The sequence below is a fragment of the Prunus mume genome, linkage group LG6, assembly GCF_029339155.1.
Source record: "Prunus mume cultivar Tortuosa linkage group LG6, ASM2933915v1, whole genome shotgun sequence".
Taxonomy (NCBI): Eukaryota; Viridiplantae; Streptophyta; class Magnoliopsida; order Rosales; family Rosaceae; genus Prunus; species Prunus mume.
The window spans coordinates 16660822-16679729 of NC_142703.1; the positions used below are offsets into that span (position 1 = coordinate 16660822).

The window sequence follows — 18908 nt, forward strand, 5'->3', positions numbered from 1 at the left end:
CCTGTTCAATTTTCAACAATATGGATCTAGGCACCACTCAATTATTAGGAGCTCCTTCCCCTTCTTCTTCTTCTTCTTTCAACAATTCCAGCATCGATATCTCATCCTTTTTTGCAATCAAAATGGATTCAACCACTGATGAAGGTGGTTCTTCTTTCCGCCATTCACGGAAAACTTTTGAAAGAGTAACAAAGTAGTTTTATTTTATTAATTAAATAATTATATAAAATTAAAAATTAAAAAAATTAAAACTGTCCCTCGGGTCTAGCTAGAAAGACGAAGACTTTTAACTCACATGATTCTTCTCCCCACTGACATTGCCAATCAGAGACTCTTGGACAATAAATCACTATAATTTCCAACCCTTTCAGCCTGTTCAATTTTCAACAATATGGATCTAGACACCACTCAATTATTAGGAGCTCCTTCCCCTTCCTCTTCTTCTTCTTTCACCAATTCATGGACCTACGATGTGTTTCTCAGCTTTAGAGGTGAGGACACGCTACAATTTCACAGACCATCTGCACAAAAATTTGTCCAGAGAGGCATCAGAACCTTCATCGATGATGAGCTCCCAAGAGGAGAAGAAATATCACAAGCACTTCTTGATGCAATTGAAGGGTCAAGGTGTTCCATCGTCGTATTCTCTGAAAACTATACATCCTCGAAGTGGTGCTTGGATGAACTTGTTCATATCATTCAGTGTAGAAAATCAAAGCAACAGAAGGTTTGGCCAGTTTTCTACAAAGTGGATCCCTCAGATGTAAGGAACCAAAGAGGTAGTTATGGAGAGGCACTGAATTACCATGAACGCAAATTCAAAGAACAGAAACTTACTAACCATGATGAAAGTAAATTCGAGGACAATATGAAGAAGGTGCTGAGATGGAAGAAACCCTTACAGAAGCTGCAAATTTGTCTGGGTCGCATTACTTGGTGGGGTATGTTTTATTTATTTATTTATTATTATTTATGTTTGTGGCATTTCACAAAACATACGATTTCAGAAAGAGAGGGTATGGTCATGATATAGGGTCAGGTCATGTGTGGCTGTGCTATATTCGATTCAGAGAAATGTTTTACCGGGATGATCAGATTACCTGGCCGCAGTCGCCTTTTGCGTGTCGAGTTAATTTTCAGAATTTGACACAAGATTCGCTGCGTTTTAAAAGCTTCGGGGTCCACCTGGTAATGACACGGGATGATGAAGACCTGTCTATATTTAAGGAAGATTGTGAGTCTGAATCTGATGACTTGGAAGATGCTAATGAGAGGTTTGATGGAGATAATTGTGTTGATCTATGTGAAGATGAGCAAGACTCGGAACATTGGAATAAGACAAAAGAAAAACTATTGATGAATAAGTAATGAATAGCCAAGTCGCCCACAATCTAAAGAAGAGAGTTCCGTGCGCCCACGGTGAAGCTTTTCATTCACTCAACAAAACTCATACCCCACTCTCTACTCTCTCTCTCTCTCTCTCTCTCTCTCTCTCTCTGGAATATTCCTAAAACTAAATCCTGTGTGCGAGCCTATAACCAACGGCTGTCTCTGACACACTGATTTTTCATCCAATCCAAGCCACATGAAAGGCAAGGCCCTCTTTCTCTCTCTCTCTCTTCTATATAACCCAACAAGCATAATAGCCACCTCTCCTCATCATCCTTGATCAAACTCAAAGAGTCAAGACCAAGCCAGTTTTCATGTTTTCAAGTTCAAGCATGTCTGCAGTGGTGGAGGTTTGGATGAGCGAGTTGGCAAAGCTGAAAGACAAGGTAGGGGCTAAGAAGCGACTGGTGTTTTCATCAAAGGGAAAACAAGGAGAAGGTGATGATGAGGTTGAAGAACAACAGCAAGTGTTGAAAGAAGCAAGAAAAGAGAGCAGCAGAATGGCTCAGATTCAGAGGGACTTGGATTCCTCAAGGCTTTCAGAGGCCACAGTTCGTTTGCTTATGGACCGTTTTGTGCTTTGGTGACACCTTGTAAACGTGTTTAACTTGTTGAAGGACCTTTGCCTCCATGTAATTAAATTTTAGTGGATACATAAACTTATTACTAGTGTATTTGTTTTTCGTTTTTCCATTTTAATTATATTTTTGCAAGCTATTAGTGGATGAATGGTTCTTACATTAGGGATTATTGTTTTTCCAAGCTTTCGCTTAACAGGACAACCCATTAAACCATATATTATTTTTTAACAAACAGACAAACAAAAACAAAATACACAAGTTGGTTTTATTTATTTATAATATATATGTAGTCAGTTAACTTAAGAGGTGACGTCATCATGCCCCTTATGCCCTGGGCGAGTGCTACAATGGCCGGGACAAAGGGTCGCGATCCCGCGAGGGTGAGCTAACTCAATTAAATCGCCTACATGAAGCCGGAATAGTAATCACGCCATCTGACACCGCCACACACTATGGGAGAGGTTGAATGGCTTTTTATTGGGAGAGCTAATGCTTGTTGGGTATTTTGGTTTGATCGCACACCCAAAAAAGAAGCGAGCTAAAACTTGGAGATGGAAGTCTTCTTTCGTTTCGACGGTGAAGTAAGACTAAGCTCATGAGCTTATTATCCTAGGTTTGATAGGATTTTTTACAGAAAACTAAATTGATATGACGCTATGGATGGCCCGATAAGGGGTAGTCCCCTATTTATGATCTCTACGCATTTCACGCTCCACCGAAATTCCCTCTGCCCCTATACTGGTCAAGTTAAAAGCCACCTGGCCCAATCATTCCGGATAACGCTTGCTCTTGATTTTTTCTTCTATGCACCGATTTGTCTAATTATGGATCAATCGTATTGATGCTTTATTACATTCCCTTTATATGAGATGACTCATAGACCTTACATATTGGAATTATATATCATTGATATTTCTTTTCCTATCTTTCTCTCACCCTTCCATTTATCTGTATACTTTTATTGCTTTACAACTCATAATCAGATTGGTTTTTCTTTTGTGTTTATGCAAAAAAGATTTCAGTTGCTACAATGATATGACTCATATATCATATCTTGACTGGTTCCTTATATCTAGATAATGCGAGCGATGAGTTGATTATTAGTTAAATTTTAAATTGAAATAGTGAAATTTAAAATAAAAAAGCTTCGATCTATAAAAAAATTGACCCTGGTCAACAGAGTAAAGGATCAAATCCAAGAACATTCACAGAGAAAACCAGAAAAAAAAAAAACATACCTCTTCAACTAAAAAGGAGGAATATTGATGCTATGTAATTTTCCTTCTTGTGTACTTCATCAACATTTGTGGTAATTTTTCTTATCCTGGGTTTTTCCCGTGTGGTTTTTCCGAGAAGGTTTTAATGAGGCCACGCATTACATGCCCATTATTCCTCCTTTCTAATGGAATGAAATCTACCTTTTCAAAAGAAAAAAAGAAAAAAGAAAAAAGGAAAAGGTATTGGTCATGCAACAATTGACTATAGCATCATGAAACAATAAGTTTGATTAAATCCTCCATCTCATTTTAGCCCCTGGCATCATTAATTAAAAAGTTACTATCTAGTAACAGCCTGTTTGATCTTGTAATATATATTTGGTGGAAACCCAATTGAAACCACCCACCCCAAACTTTTTTGACATTCCACGATACGGTCACTATCCAGCCATTGACCATATAAAGATTCCATTCTGATACTCAACAAATTTCTGCTCGAAGAAAAAATTGAATGAAGTCCCTCTCACTCTATGTGAATGGGTTCATGATATTATTTTTGAGAATTGCATTCATTCTTAATAAAAAAAAATATCGCTTTAATTACAATCCTGTTTTTTAATTTGGTTATGTGTCTCATTACTTGCAAGTTCCAATTGTTAGATGATATATATTTTTAGGACCTAACTTATCGAAAAAGACGATTGTTGACGCAAGAAAATGGTTCGACACTTTCCCGCGCAACTTAGTGATATTGGGCCTTCGGTATGCACTAGGGTCTCCGTAGGCGCGATCCGCAAGATAACAAACGCCGGTAAGACTGGGAACCGGTGTGGTACCGAAGGCTCTCTCATGCTTAAGTAAGTACTGAGTTAGTAAGATTGAACTACGATCAATAGACAGTATGCCGTAAGTTACTGGTTGATTACCTCCAAGTTGGGATAATTGTCATTTTTATAGGCTTTGGGAGGTGTGCAAGTTATTTAGAATTTCGATGTGAGACTGTGAACTCCAATTGTGGGACCGCCACGCGCCTCGGGGGTGGAGTTGCCTTAATAGTGCGATCGGTAGGAACAGGAATCTGTAGCTAGGTGTCGAAGGCTTCCATAGCTCCAATTCAGTCCACGTGTCCGACGCGTTTATTGGCTGTTCATTTTGGTATAAACAGAGTCCCCAAGTTCTCTTGCGAGAGTTCTTCGGAAGGGACTTAAAATTGTCTTCGGCAGAAATGTTGTCCTACCGCTCGGTAACCCAGCTAGTGGGCGAGCTCAACTTTGGCCTTTCCGCTCATGTTCATTCCGAGGTCGACGTCCGGGAAGTCAGAAGGTCGCGTCGAGTTGACATGTGAAGAGACGATGGGCTTCGTCTTCCGTGCCTCGCTTGCCGTCACCCCCATAAGATGAGCGACACGTGGCGAGAGTAATCATGCACCGCTTGGTTTTTCGAGGTGTATCGCTATAACCTCGCCTATAAATAGGGGTGACCCCAGAGAGGAATTCGCTTTGCATTTTGTGAGAAGCGAGAGCTTTGTTGAGGCGATTTTTGACGAGAGCTTCCGGCATTCCATATGATTTCCGACGCGGGCTAACGGTAAACCAGGAGATTTTCGGCATTGCGAACGGCCGAGCGATTTCCGTCAAGGCGATCAGCAGCATAGTTCGTGGTCCTCGTCCAAAGCTTGATTTAAGGTACCATTCGACACCCTCAATTTACTCTCTTCCTTAACTATTGTTACATCCTTCCTTGGTTTGAACTAGACTGACCATAGGGTTCCGTTCTGTAGTCTAGTCGCCATAAGTAGCTATGTAGGGATCGGTACCTAGTATCCGGCATGAGCTTTAGTTTCCTTTTTCCTTGTTTTTGTAGATGTCTAAGCGAGTCATTTTCTGAGCGTAAGCCCGATGCGTTCGGTGGGAGTCATCGGACGGTCTTTTGACTCCTAAAGCAAGGCGGTAGGCGCCGATGCGGTTACACCGATGTTGAGATACTTGGTGAAGGCCCCAGCTCCGCTTCCTTCACATGGCATCCGAAGGGCTAATGAATGCACCGCACCGTTGTCTATTGTCTATAGCTACGGCCGCCACGCTGGTCTAGCTATACCGGGAGACGAGCGCCGTCACCATCCGAGACCTCCACTTCCGGCCGTGAAGAGTCACCGCCGAACCATCTTCTCGCCAAGGGTATCGGTAGTCTTTCCTAGCAATCCTAGGGTGCCGATGGTAGTTCCAAAGGAGCACATATTCGGTGTAGACTACCGGAGCCCAACAGATTACCGAGCAGGAGATCATGAAATATTGTGCCAAGTATTTCATACAGATTCGGTAGGGATGAGGATCCCAATGGCAATCAAACTCTAAGTAAACCAAGGATAGCGGTCGCTTTTTCACGGACGTATTTCGCAAGGAGTGAGGCTTCTATTGCAGCATGCCGCTTCAGAGAATCTTGGCACAGATCGGCTATGCTCTTGGCCAATTCAACCCCAACTCGGGTGGCGCATGGGAGTGGTCACGGCCTTCGCATGGCCGGCGAGGGAGCGCTTTCGACGAACAGTTCTCCCACCTGCATAGCCACCAAGTCCAAGTCTGCCGACCACGGGGTTGGGTTCAGGACAAGCTCAAGGCTACGAGCGCGGCCATTTTATTAGTGTCGTGCCAACATCCCGTAAGACGTGGAGAAAGCAGTGCTTTTGTCCTGATTGGGAATCGCCATCGGGACATCCCGTCCTATTTCCACATTTCCACCACCTTCCAAATAGTCGATAGGCCATCGTACTGCTTCGGTAGGTCCTTTAGTGTGTAGGCGCTCTTTGGAGTTTTAATTCGCTTTTCTTTTGTGCAAGCAAGTTGAAGCAGCCGAGCGCCACCCAAGCAGAGATCCGGCAGATTGACAAGGTAAGGCTAAAGGTCCATGCGTGGAGAGAGTGGACCCAAAGTTCCTCTTCACCGCCAATCTCATCAAGGCTCAACTTATCAACCCTGCCTAGAGTAAGTGTACTTGTCCATTATGACAACTTATTTACCACAATGAGAATTCTTACCGATCATGATTTTGTAGTGACAGAAGAGAGGAGGGCTGCCGAGGTGAAGAGGATGAACGAGTCCTCTAAGCGGCGCCTCATGCTTGGGCTCCAGGGGAAGAAAAGAAGAGCCGGCAGCCAAAGCGCTACCGCATCCTCGGGAGGAGTCGACCACGAAGACAAGACCATTGCCGATCTCCGTTAGCTCAACGCCGGCTCGGCGTAGGCCGGAGCGAAGCGGTCAGTCCGTCTCCTAGTTGAGGTGTGCTTGCCGAGAGCACCTCCTCCAAAGCGGCGCAAGCGTCCCAATCATCGCGATCCGATGCCGATCCCGCCCTAAAGCGCGGGCGCAGATGAGCTCGCCGCCATCTTCGCTGAAGATAATGAGGCGCCGAACCCGTCACTTTGGCTTATCCATCGAAGACGGTCCGATTTGTGAACCACATGATCCTCGGTTCGCAAATGGAGCTGTCCGAGATTGAGGACCTGCCAAGAAGCTCATTCAGGAGGAGGCTGGCCGTGCCTTTCGCCTTCAAGCTTAAGCGCTAACCATTCTCGTTTATTTTACCGTTTGCTTACGGCCTTGTCTAATATTTTCCTTTGTTTCCTAGGCTTCAATGGACATGTGGTTGTGCATCAAGCGAGCCATCAATGCCGTCGAAAAGGCAAAGAAGGCTTGTGAAGACGGCATGGCTAGGGTTGCCGAGGGGCAAGGCTATCCAAGCTTATGCGAATTTGGCAAAGGATATGCAAAGCTACCGAACGGCAGTCAAGGTTTATGAAGCCAAGTTCGAGCCGGCAACCCCGAGTCGGCGCAATTAACGGCGAAGGAGGCTCGAGGCGAAGGAGGAGGTCCAGTGGCTTTTAAGGAGTCGGAGCGGCCAATGCTTCGAGATCGAGGCTGCAGTCCAAGAGGCAATCCGGAGGTACCGCACTCTTCCGAGTTCTCTACCTTGCCGGACAAGGAGGTGGGCTCGAAATGGTGGACTGTCCTACCGCTTCGTACAACCAGCGTGCGAACTTGAATTTCATTGCCAATCCTCCTCCCTTTCCGAAGGAATCATGGAAGGGATGATAGAAGACTACATTCTGGTTCAAGAGGTAGAACCAGTTCCAAAGCGGCTCTGTAAGGAGGATGAGAACAACAGCATTGCCTCATCGCCGAGGCCCTTGCATTCAATCGATTGAAAGAGTGAAGGTGCGTTAAAGGGTCTTCCACGCTGTGTAAAGCAGTAAGCGCAACGGCTGTACCTCCCCGTCTGTCCGGAATTTTGATCGCTCTATAAAGGTTCCCGTCGAAGTTTTCCCAGTCAAGTTCCCGGACTAGGTTGGCCGTCCTTCCATCTTCCGAATTCTCTGGAAGAGCAGACGGATAACGGGTCTCGCTTAGGACCTCCTCGGGCGTAGTCTTCGGAAGTTCTCCTCGCACTTGGTAGTCTTGCCTTGAATACTCGTGGGAGTTTCGAACGGTAGTTTGATTCGGTGCCCTTGGAGGCATACCATCGCCGATTCTACCTTCGACACCAACCCTCGGACCTTCTAAGGGTGATTTGCTCCCAAGGACCTCATCAGTGGGTCATCTTGCGCAGCATTGATCCCGATTGGGGACCTCGCGTTCGGCATCTTTGTCGCTGATCCGATGGCATCTTTGTCGCTGATCCTTCGCGTATAGACCTTCTTCTGCATTGAGGTTGGTCCCGTGGGCTGGGACTACCGAGCTGTTTGGAAGGCGAGGCGCTTTTTGCCCCATTCTTCCTTTCTTCGCCGATCGGGTGCAGACTGGGAAGGTTCCGAGCTGAATATTTTGCGTTTCCCGTTAAGCCGCTAAGTTTCGTCTACTTTGGACGAGTGGAGGTTGTTATGTTCTTGAGTTTGGCCATTTCTTCAAGGAAGTCATTTGGGCGAGCTTCGCCTCGTAGTCATCACGGAGGATTACCGGGAGTGCTAGGTGCGCGCGGGGCTTGCGCCGCTTGGCATGCCATACGGTAGTCCATCCTTCGATAAGAACGTTGATGCTGAAGTGGTTCCCATGTGTTTTTAGGAATTGTAGGTCGATTCTTTTTGATTCCACAGACGGCGCCAAGCTGACTTAGGAAAATGGTTCGCACTTTTCCCGCAACTTAGTGATGTTGGGCCTTCGTATGCACGGCCTCTTTAGGGCGTCGATCCGCAAGATAACAAATGCTCAGTAAGACTGGGCACCGTGTGGTACCGCGAAGGCTCTTCGATGCTAAGTAAGTCGGATTTAGTAAGATTGAATTACGATCAATAGGCAGTATGTAAGTTCTAGTTGATCACCTCCAAGTTGGGATAGTTGTCCTCTTTTATAGGCCTTGGGAGGTGTGCAAGTTGTTTAGAATTTCGATGTGTGATGTGGACTCAATTGTGGGATCGCCACGTGCCCCTGGGGGTGGAGTTGCCCTAATAGTGCGATCGGTAGGAATAGAACTGTAGCTAGGTGTCGAAGGCTTCCACAGCTCCAATTTGGTCCACGTGTTCGACGCTTATTGGCTGTTCATTTTGGTATAAACAACGATAATATACTAAACTCATATACTTTTCTATCTAATAGTTAGCATGAAACAATATGAATTAACTGACTCACCAATAACAAAATTTTGTCTTCTAACAATTACGGAGGTTATTTTTGAAAATCTTGATATATTTTAGTCAACTTCATCAACAATCAACCTTTTGTCTTTTTTTTTCCCACACCCCCAACTACCTGATAAACACCAATGTTGCAACAAAAGTGTATTGATGCTTCTTTTTTCTTTATTTTCTTTTTGTGGTTTGTCGGTGTTTCCTTTTGACCATTTTCTTATTCCCTATGATTTCGCATCCACTATGAAGATGACAGGAAACTACTTCGCATCTGTGATGTATATTGATGCTTATTATGAGTGAAATTATGGTTTTTGTTATAAATAGTTAGTCTCATTAATTTTACAATAAATAAGGAAAGTTTTTTTTTTGGTTAAGAAGTAAGGTATTAAATATCGATGGTTTCAAAAATATTTGTGGTCTAAAAATTTGGAAATATATATCTAAGAAAAATTATCGATATCGATAAAAACTAGATTAAAAAAACAATGGAAATGATAAGAAAAACATGGAAATTTGTTATGACTTTTTTTTTTTTTAATTTATAGCACAAGTGATTAGGGAGGTTGGTTTACACACATATTCATTGGGTGTCTTGGGTGTCTCGAACTTTTGCCCACATGAGTTGAGGTGTAATAGCTCAATCAACTGAGTTATATCCCATGGACGTAATGAAACTTTTAGAAGATGTTCAAATAGTCAATTATTTTGGCACAAAAGAATAGAATGAAATATATTGCATAGTGAGTTTGAGTGATTTAAGGTGATTATATTAAAAGCTGACAAACAATGTGAATTATAATAAGATTATCAAATTCAATTCAGGTTGTATTGAGACTATCAAATTTAGCTTATCATCCTATATCCGATAAACACCAAATTTTGGATCCTACTGATTTTATATCCTAATGAATATCCTAAGAGCATCCTATGTGAGTGTATCTAGTGGGAATTAAAATATGATGGGCTTTCTTTTGTTTTTTTAAAATCAATTTTTGCTTAAATTTGACCTAAATCCTATGAATTAGGCCATTTTGTTGATAAAGGAATCAATATTATTTTTCAAAATTTTTAGTGCATAATTGTTTCTAGACACAAAGGGTTTGCATTCAAATTTTTATGTAACTGCTAGGTGTTTAACGACTCATGTACTAGTTAATACTGATCTAATTGCTGACTAAATTTGAAGTTTGAAATGTAAAATGAAAAAAGTTATAATTGTAAGTAAGTGGTGGTTGTTTCTTAGAAGACAAGCGCAGCCATGAGCAATGTAGTGGGGCATAAACTGTCTTAAAAGCAGAGTGCCGAGCACTTTCCTCTACCAATTTCGCATAAATAGTAACAACTTTTGCACTTTGTCATCTCCAACCATGTTGGGGCTAAACTCAAATTTTCACACTCTAAAATATAATTATTCATGTATTTTCAGGACTTAACTTTTTTTTTCCTCCAACCTTGCAGACTCATAATTTGAGTCCGCAACTTTATTAATTTGTTTAAGAATGATTAACCCTAATTTTTTTTTTCATGTTAATTTTTTTTGACATTATTTTTGTTTCAACATTAGTGATTTAATTTTATAAACATTTTAACCTAAAAAAATTAGAATTCCAAAACATAATAGAATTTCACTTAAAAATTAAAACAAGTACAACACCATATGTATGCTTGGAATAAATTATAAAAGTAGTTGTGTGATTTTAATAAATTATGTGATTTATCATCGAATTTAAAAAAATAAACGACAATCATAAATAAAGATAAACGATAATTATAAACAAAAGGAGAAAGGAAAATAAAGAGATAATTATAAAATATAGCTGTTGGAATTATAAATAATTATATAAAATTAAAAATTAAAAAAAATTAAAACTGTCCCTCTGGTCTAGAGAGACCCAGCAGAGGTAGGGGCTCTTGGGGCCCAGAAAGACGAAGACTTTTCACTCATATGATTCTTCTCGCCACTGACATTGCCACCTAGAGACTCTTGGACAATAAATCACTATAATTTCCAACCCTTTCAGCCTGTTCAATTTTCACCAATATGGATCTAGACACCACTCAATTATTAGGAATTCCTTCCCCTTCTTCTTCTTCTTCTTCTTCTTTCACCAATTCATGGACCCACGATGTGTTTCTCAGCTTTAGAGGTGAGGACACACGCTACAATTTCACAGACCATCTGCACAAAAATTTGGTCCAGAGGGGCATCAGAACCTTCATAGATGATGAGCTCCCAAGAGGAGAAGAAATATCACAAACACTTGTCGATGCAATTGAAGGATCGAGGTGTTCTGTCGTCGTATTCTCTGAAAATTATGCATCCTCCAAGTGGTGCTTGGATGAACTCGCTCATATCATGCAATGTAGAAATTCGAAACAACAAATGGTTTGGCCAGTTTTCTACAAAGTGGATCCCTCGGATGTACGGAATCAAAGAGGTAGTTATGGTGAGGCACTTGCTAACCATGAACGCAAATTCGAAGACGAGAAACTTACAAACCATGATGAAAGAAAATTCCAAGACAATATGAAGAAGGTTCTGAGATGGAAGGAAGCTCTTACAAAAGCTGCACACTTGTCTGGGTCGCATTACTTGGAGGGGTATGTTTTTTTCTTTTCTATCTTTAATATACATTTAGGATCCGGAGGCTCTGCTTTAATTTCAAATTATTTATCCCAGGGTTGCAGAATATGTTATTTTAACTGTTAAAATGTGATGGACATTTGGTAGAAATCTCTAGAGTAATAATTTAGAATCCCAAAGTGCTACAATAGCTATCAGATATCTAAGATAATTGTAGTTGAATCTAGAAGAGGGTATCTACTGGACTAAATGACCAAGTCGGTGAACTATGCCGGCTAAACAAATAGCCACAAACATATAAGGTGTTTTTGTAGAATGCTCTAGTCTAGAGCAAACCGCAGCTTATGTGGCTGATGATATTTGATAAAGCCAAGTCGTAGACACGGCAGTTGGTCAAGTCGGCAGTCTTGCCGGAAAACATTGCCAATGAATAGGATTGAAGTGTTGTAATGTGCATTGTAACTAAGAAATCTACTAGAAAGCCAAACACTAGTCTTATATCTAAGCCTCACACAATCTAATAGAAACAAAGTAATATAGAAACAGAGGAGATTACAAGGCTTTGTGTAATATGCCTGTGGAATCCTGCAGTCCTTTATTTTTTTGTTGGATGAAATCCTGCAGTCCTACAAACCCACTAAGTAGCAAATAGTTACATCACTGAAAGGCCACTTAGCCAACCAATAGCTACATTATTAATAGCCTATAGTTCTTTACCAAGCAGTGTACTTCTCTCCTTTCTAATAAAATCACTCTGTTACGAAAACCAATCTCTTCTATTGTTATCGTAGTGTCCATTCCATCACATGCTTTCCCTAACATCATAGCTTGGTCGCGTATTTTCTAATCTTTTGTTTTTCCCACATGTTCTCAGCCATCAAGCAATATAAATTCAAGATATGCAATCAAAAGTACCGAAAATGAATAGAAACTACAGATTAGATCGATATATTTTCTGCACTTCATTTCTCAACCACCAAACGACAAATTCGAGATCTTGAAGCAAAATGAGCAAAAATAGACAAAAGACAACATGAAAATCTTGTACAATAGTAACATGTTTGATAAACAATTGTTGGATAATGTAAGGAGAAATCGAGAAGAGCGATTAAACGATAGAGTGAGAAAATAGAAGGGGAGTGTAAGACAGAAGAAGAAAACCATGTTTGATGTACTTTCCCTAACTTATTTATTTGGGTTTAATATTGTGAAAAAAATAATAACTTCTCAAATCAACCCATCCCTGCCATACACAGCCGCACTCCCGCCTCTCTTATGACCTCCCTCCACCTTCCTCTTTCGCATCCACCACCTCTCTCTCTCTCCAGAGGCAATCCCACCTAGAGGATTTGAAAAAATTAAGCCTATGGTATATGATAACATATGCAAAAAACATATATAAAATGTTGTCCATAAATTACATAATTTCCAAGAACAAAATACTAAATTGATTTATTAGTCTTAGATACCTACCAAACAGCTCTTCCTTATGTTGATTATAAAACCCTCATTTAATTATTCTTCTTGATAAATGTAAGACAGTTATGGATATTGAATCCAACTTTTAACTAGTAAACCGAGATTTTAATAAGAAGAAGTGTCTAGACATATCAAATATCATGATGAAGTAACTTCATCATCTAAAATTCACGACATAATTTACACTAGTATTGAGTGGAGCACTTCTTTGTGGAGCACTTCTTTAAAACATATATAGAAAAATCCCATTTTATTTAAATGTTGTTTGTGCTTAAAATTGGCAGCCGTGAAACTGAATTTATTCAGAACATTGTCAACGAGATTTCCTTACGAGTATTAAATGATACCCATATCAATGTGGCAAAATACCAAGTCGGAATAGAGGCTCGTGTACGAGATCTTCATAAAGTTTTAGATGTTGACGGAAATGATGTTCGCATGGTAGGAATATGGGGGAATGGTGGAATAGGAAAGACAACTGTTGCTAAAGCTGTTTATAACTCACTGGCCCATGTGTTTGAAGGGAGTTGTTTTCTGGAAAATGTAAGAGAAAGATCAATACCATATGGAGGCCTAGTCGACCTACAAAATCTTCTTCTTTATGAGATTCTAAGGGGAAAGGAAATAAAGGTTACCAGTGCCGATAAAGGAATCAGTGTGATAAAGGAAAGGTTGAGTCATAAAAAGGTTCTTGTAATTGTAGATGATGTGGATCATTTGGACCAGTTAAACAACATAGTTGGAGGTTGTGATTGGTTTGGTTTGGGCAGTAGAATTATCATAACAACAAGAGATAAGCATTTGCTAACTTCTCATCAAGTTAGTATTATATACAAGGCCAAGAAATTAAACTTTCGTGAATCTCTTGATCTCTTCATTAGTTGGAATGGTGGGAGAAATAAAAATTTGGACGATGATTATGTGAAAGCTGCAGAAACTGCGGTGAAGCATGCTCAAGGTCTTCCTTTAGCTCTCAAGGTTTTAGGTTCTCATCTATGTGGTAGAAGTATAGATGAGTGGCATGATGCATTGGATGGAAATCTGCACTCGGACATTAAAAAAACTCTCAAAATAAGCTATGACGCATTGGAATATTCGGTGCAAGAAGTTTTCCTTGACATAGCATGTTTCTTTAATGGTAGAAAGGTGAACCATGTGATACCGATCCTGGAAGGTTGTGACCTCAAGCCTAAGTATGCCATTAAAGTACTCGTAGACAAGGCCCTCATAAACATTGAACAAGGCGTAATTGGGATGCATGACTTGCTTGAAGAATTGGGTAGAGGAATAGTTTATCAAGAGTCGCCAAATGAGCCTGGTGAACGTAGCAGATTGTGGTTTCACGAGGATGTTTATCGTGTTCTAACAGAAGGAACAGTAAGTCTGTGTGTGATGTGTACACTTGCATTTTTATTTGCTAAAGAGCTTTGTATGTTAACACTACTGCTTTTTGATAATAGGGAACAAACAATATTAAAGGCATCATAGCGAAGTTTCCGACACCAGATGACATATGCTTGAGTGGTGACAGCTTCTCAAAGATGAAAAACCTTCGACTTTTCATCAATGTGAATGCACAATTTTATGGTGATCACGTGGATTATCTATCTAATGAGTTGAGGTTTCTTTATTGGCCTGATTGTCCTCTACAAACTTTACCATCTACTTTCAATCCAAGGAAACTTGTTGAACTTTATATGCCTTGTAGCCGCTTGTCACAACTTGGGGAGGGATTCAAGGTAATTTAAATTATTTTCATCCCTTCGTATTTTCAAAAGTTTATTAAGTTTGTTGTGTTATGACTTGCACTTGTTTATGCCTTATCGTTTGATCCTTCTTTTTCTTTTCTATTTTTGTCTTATATAGCGTTTGAAAAATTTGAAGTCCATGAATTTTGAGAGCTGTGAATTCCTAACAAAAACCCCAAATATCTCTGGAATTCCAAACTTACAGTCCTTGAATCTGGACGACTGCACGAGTTTAGTTGAGGTTCATCCTTCTGTTGGATTTCATGACAAGCTTGTTGACTTGAGTCTTGTGAGATGCCATAACCTCACACTATTTCCGATAATCAAGTCAAAATCTCTAGAAGTTCTCAATCTTGAAGATTGCAGAAGACTGGAGACTTTCCCTGAAATTGGGGGAAAGATGGATTCCTTACGTTGCATGTTTCTATCTGGTAGTGGCGTCAAAGAATTGCCTGCGTCAATTGCATATCTCATCAGTCTTGAATTTTTAGACCTAAGGAGTTGTGAAAATCTTACGAATCTGCCACCCAGCATTTATGAGTTGGAACATCTAAACCACATTTGTCTCCAAGGAAGTCGAAAGCTTGTTACATTTCCAAATAAAGTGAAGTCTGAAGTTTTGGGGAGTGCAGTATCACATCCTTTAGCGCTTCCCAGACTTGAGGCATTCACTTTGGAAGGAAGCAATTTATCAGAAATTAATTTCCTCAGAACTCTTGATTGTGTGTCTACATTGAGCGCACTTGATCTAACAAGAAGTGATTTCCTTGTAAGTATTCCCGTATGCATTACGAAATTTGTCAATTTGCGGGAGCTTTACTTGCATGGCTGCAAGAGGCTTCAAGATATTCCTGAACTTCCACCAAAAATAGTAAAGTTAGAGGCGAGTGATTGCATATCATTGGAAAGGTTTTCATCATTGTCCAACATTCTGAAAGGTAAAAAAGACTCACAAATGATTGAGTTGGTGGACTTGTGTAATTGCCAGAGACTGTGCGGCAATCTGGCTCGTGACCTCACAAAGAAGCAAAACATTTTAGCAAAGGAGCAGATCACACTCTTCTTTGATCACCTTCTGTCTTCACAGAAACATGGATTTCAGGTTGTATTTCCAGCAAGTTTTGAAGCTCTCTCGACGTTGTTCAGCTGTCATAAGGATGTGAAGGAGCGTGATGAAGCATGTGAACTTTTGATTGAAATCCCTCCAAACTTCAAATGCCAGAACCAAGGATTGGCTCTATACGCTGCTGTTGAAAACCCACAAAATAAAAGACGACGTTACCATGGTTTTCTAACAAGAATTTCTGTCAATCAACCAGAAGTGGTACCTCATTTTATTCAGTTCGATTACCATTTCAGAAAGATAGGGTCAGGTCATGTGTGGCTGTGCTATATTCGATTCAGAGAAATGTTTTACCGGGATGATCAGATTACCTGGCCGCAGTCGCCTTTTGTGTGTCGAGTTAATTTTCAGAATTTGACACAAGATTCGCTGCGTTTTAAAAGCTTCGGGGTCCACCTGGTAATGACACAGGATGATGAAGACCTGTCTATATTTACAGAAGATGGTGAGTCTGAATCCGATTACTTGGTAGATGCTGATGACAGGTTTGATGGAGATAATTGTGTTGATCTATGTGAAGATGAACAAGACTCGGAACATGACTACTTCAGCTGTGAAGATAATGAAGATGGCTAGTTTTACTGAAGATGATGATGAAGAGGTGAATAGGTATTTCGGAGAAAGAGATTTGCAATGTTGGAATAAGACAAAAGAAAAACTGAGATGCAATGGAATACTATTGATGAATAGCAATATGCCAAGTTGCCCACAATCTAAAGAAGAGAGTTCCGTGCGCCCGCTCACGGGGAGCTTTTCATTCACCCAACAAAACTCATACCCCACTTTCTAGTCTCTCTCTCTCTCTCTCTCTTCCCAAGGAATATTCCTAAAACTAAATCCTGTGTGTGAGCCTATAACCAGCGGCTGTCTCTGACACACTGATTTTTCATCCAATCCAAACCACATGAAGGGCAAGGCCCTCTTTCTCTTTCTCTCTCTTCTATATAACCCAACAAGCATAATAGCCAGCTCTCCTCATCATCCTTGATCAAACTCAATAGTCAAGACCAAGCCAGAATTTCAAGTTTTCAAGTTCAAGCATGTCTGCAGTGGTGGAGGTTTGGATGAGCGAGTTGGCAAAGCTGAAAGACAAGGTAGGGGCTAAGAAGAGAATGGTGTTTTCATCAAAGGGCAAACAAGGAGAAGGTGATGATGAGGTCAGGAATGTTGGGGTGGTTCATTTTTGCCGTGCATAATCAGACAATCGAGCATGGAACCTTTTGCATCCTTGGCAAACTTCAGCAACACCAGCTTTCTGTTCGTTTCAAATCTCATGGCCCCTGATCATTATATGTGCCACGGTTATCTTTGGAAAGAAACTGGCCACGAATGTCCAATAACTGCATTAGGCATGTGCCCACCCTATAACGGTCAGCAGTTGATTAGGCAGAGGACATAGGGTGCCTTGAAGAAATTAATGAACATTTCATGCGAACAAGTCTTGCAGCTTGAAGCTGAACTCGATTTCCGAACAAAACAAGGGCTTGCTTAGCTGCCTGCACTGCTTTAGTCCTTTTATGAAGATAGGGACAACCTCACACACTATTATCCAAAGTAGAAAACTGTTGGAGGTTTGAAAAAGGTTTTTCCACAGTTGCAATTTTAAGGATTTTGGATTTGTGGCAGCTGGCTTGCGTGGTGTATCACATTTGCTTATCTCTGCTCCATTCTCAGTATCTCCAAAAGCAGTCTCTAGAAAACCAACACGAGCTCCGTATCTCAAATTTGCTTACCAATGTGAGTGCAGCATCAATCTTTTGTTCTGCTGTATATTTAAATGCATTTTTCCCAGAATTACTCTTTTGCGTTTATATATGCTCAGCCAGGTTGTCCAGTTCTTCTCCTACCATTTTGATAGGCAATCAGTTTATTTTTCCACTGGTTGCGTTTCAGAAAGAGCAGGATCTTCATCTCTGCAGGAATACCAAAAGTACAACACAACCTGAAATGCTTAGTTTTTGGACAGCGCCATCCTCTTTCATAGTTGGAAACTTCGAGAGTTCCCTTTCTTTAACATTTTTTTCTTCTAGATTTCTTCTGTATTGGGGAAGGATGGTAAGAATGACAGTTGAAAGTAACCAAACAGAGCAGTGGTATTCTTAATAAAAAGATGCACTAAACTAAATCCAGTCTTCTTTTGATAAAATCTGATCCAGATTTTGGTACTCAGTTTGACTCTCGGGAATCGTATTTATTATTATCATTCTCTGAAGGGCGACCCAAATACTGGAGGAAGATTTGCATGTCACGAGGATAGCAAAACATTCCCATCCAATATGCTCTGTAGTGTGGAATCTTTATCACATGTAGTGTGGAATCTTTATCACATGTGTTAAAGCGTGATCGGTTGGGGATAGCAAAACAGTGTTATCAAGCAAAACAGTGTTATCCCCGTGGTGTACAAGTTTTTCTCCAAATACTGATTTGTGGTCAGACTGGTGATATATTCTACTTGCCGGACCTAAGAATTTCTCTTACTTAACCTAACTAAAGTTACGATTTTGAGCCATTAGGAAAAGAAATACAGGAAGCCATATGAGATACATAGGATAAGTAAATGCCCAATGTTTTCATTTCCATATCGTTCTTTTCTAATACCACTAGCTAGCTTGCCGTGGTTTTTGGGACTTCCTGTGGCCAGACAAGAAAGTTGAATGAAACCGACCAACGTAGGTGCTTGTTTTTATAAAAACAAGCCACAGATATATATATACACAACCTTATATATAGAACCTACCAAGTCCCCAAAGCTTCAAAATCTTCCCCTTTCACAAGCATTTCAAGGTTGACGACATTCAGTCATGTCTGCAGTGGCAAGTATGTGGAGTAGTGAGATGAACAAGCAGACCCGAAAGGATCAAATCCTTGCCTCTAATGCCTCGGGCTCAACTGATGCTGGGTCTAGCCAGGAGGTGCAAGCAAAAAGAGGGATCAACTCAACTGTCTTAGCTTCGATTTTCAGCCGAGTCGAGGGTGCCAACTCGCTTTTGACTGGCTATTCTGAGGCTTCAATTTCCATGCTTGTTGATTGGTTTAGCGCTTGAAGGATGTTGCTTCACCATCTCTGTTTCTTTATCTTCATTTTCTCTTTAAGTATTCAATAAAAGTATTGTACAGTTTTCAACACTGAAATTATGACTTAAGGCCAATAGTTTATTTAATATATA

General features: G+C 40.7%; 1 protein-coding gene across 2 annotated transcripts; it reads left to right on the top strand.

Annotated features, from left to right (window-relative positions):
• Positions 1-17866, top strand: LOC103335452 (TMV resistance protein N-like). 2 transcript variants are annotated; one of them, XM_089053879.1, is made up of 5 exons: positions 1-941; positions 13155-14247; positions 14331-14609; positions 14737-17478; positions 17635-17866. In XM_089053879.1, exons 1-4 carry the CDS (start codon positions 886-888, stop codon positions 16315-16317), a joined length of 3009 nt encoding a protein of 1002 aa, XP_088910005.1. In that variant the 5' UTR covers positions 1-885; the 3' UTR covers positions 16318-17478; positions 17635-17866. The 2 variants fall into 2 exon arrangements, with proteins under 2 accessions (XP_088910005.1, XP_088910004.1); XM_089053878.1 differs by lacking the exon at positions 1-941 and adding an exon at positions 10753-11408.
• Positions 17867-18908: the final 1042 nt, after the last annotated feature.

Coding starts and splice junctions, on each gene's coding strand:
- LOC103335452 (XM_089053878.1), top strand. CDS start 10,849: ATGGATCTAGACACCACTCAATTATTAGGAATTCCTTCCCCTTCTTCT. Junction 11,409..13,154: donor GGGTCGCATTACTTGGAGGG/GTATGTTTTTTT, acceptor TAAAATTGGCAG/CCGTGAAACTGAATTTATTC. Junction 14,248..14,330: donor GTGTTCTAACAGAAGGAACA/GTAAGTCTGTGT, acceptor TTTTGATAATAG/GGAACAAACAATATTAAAGG.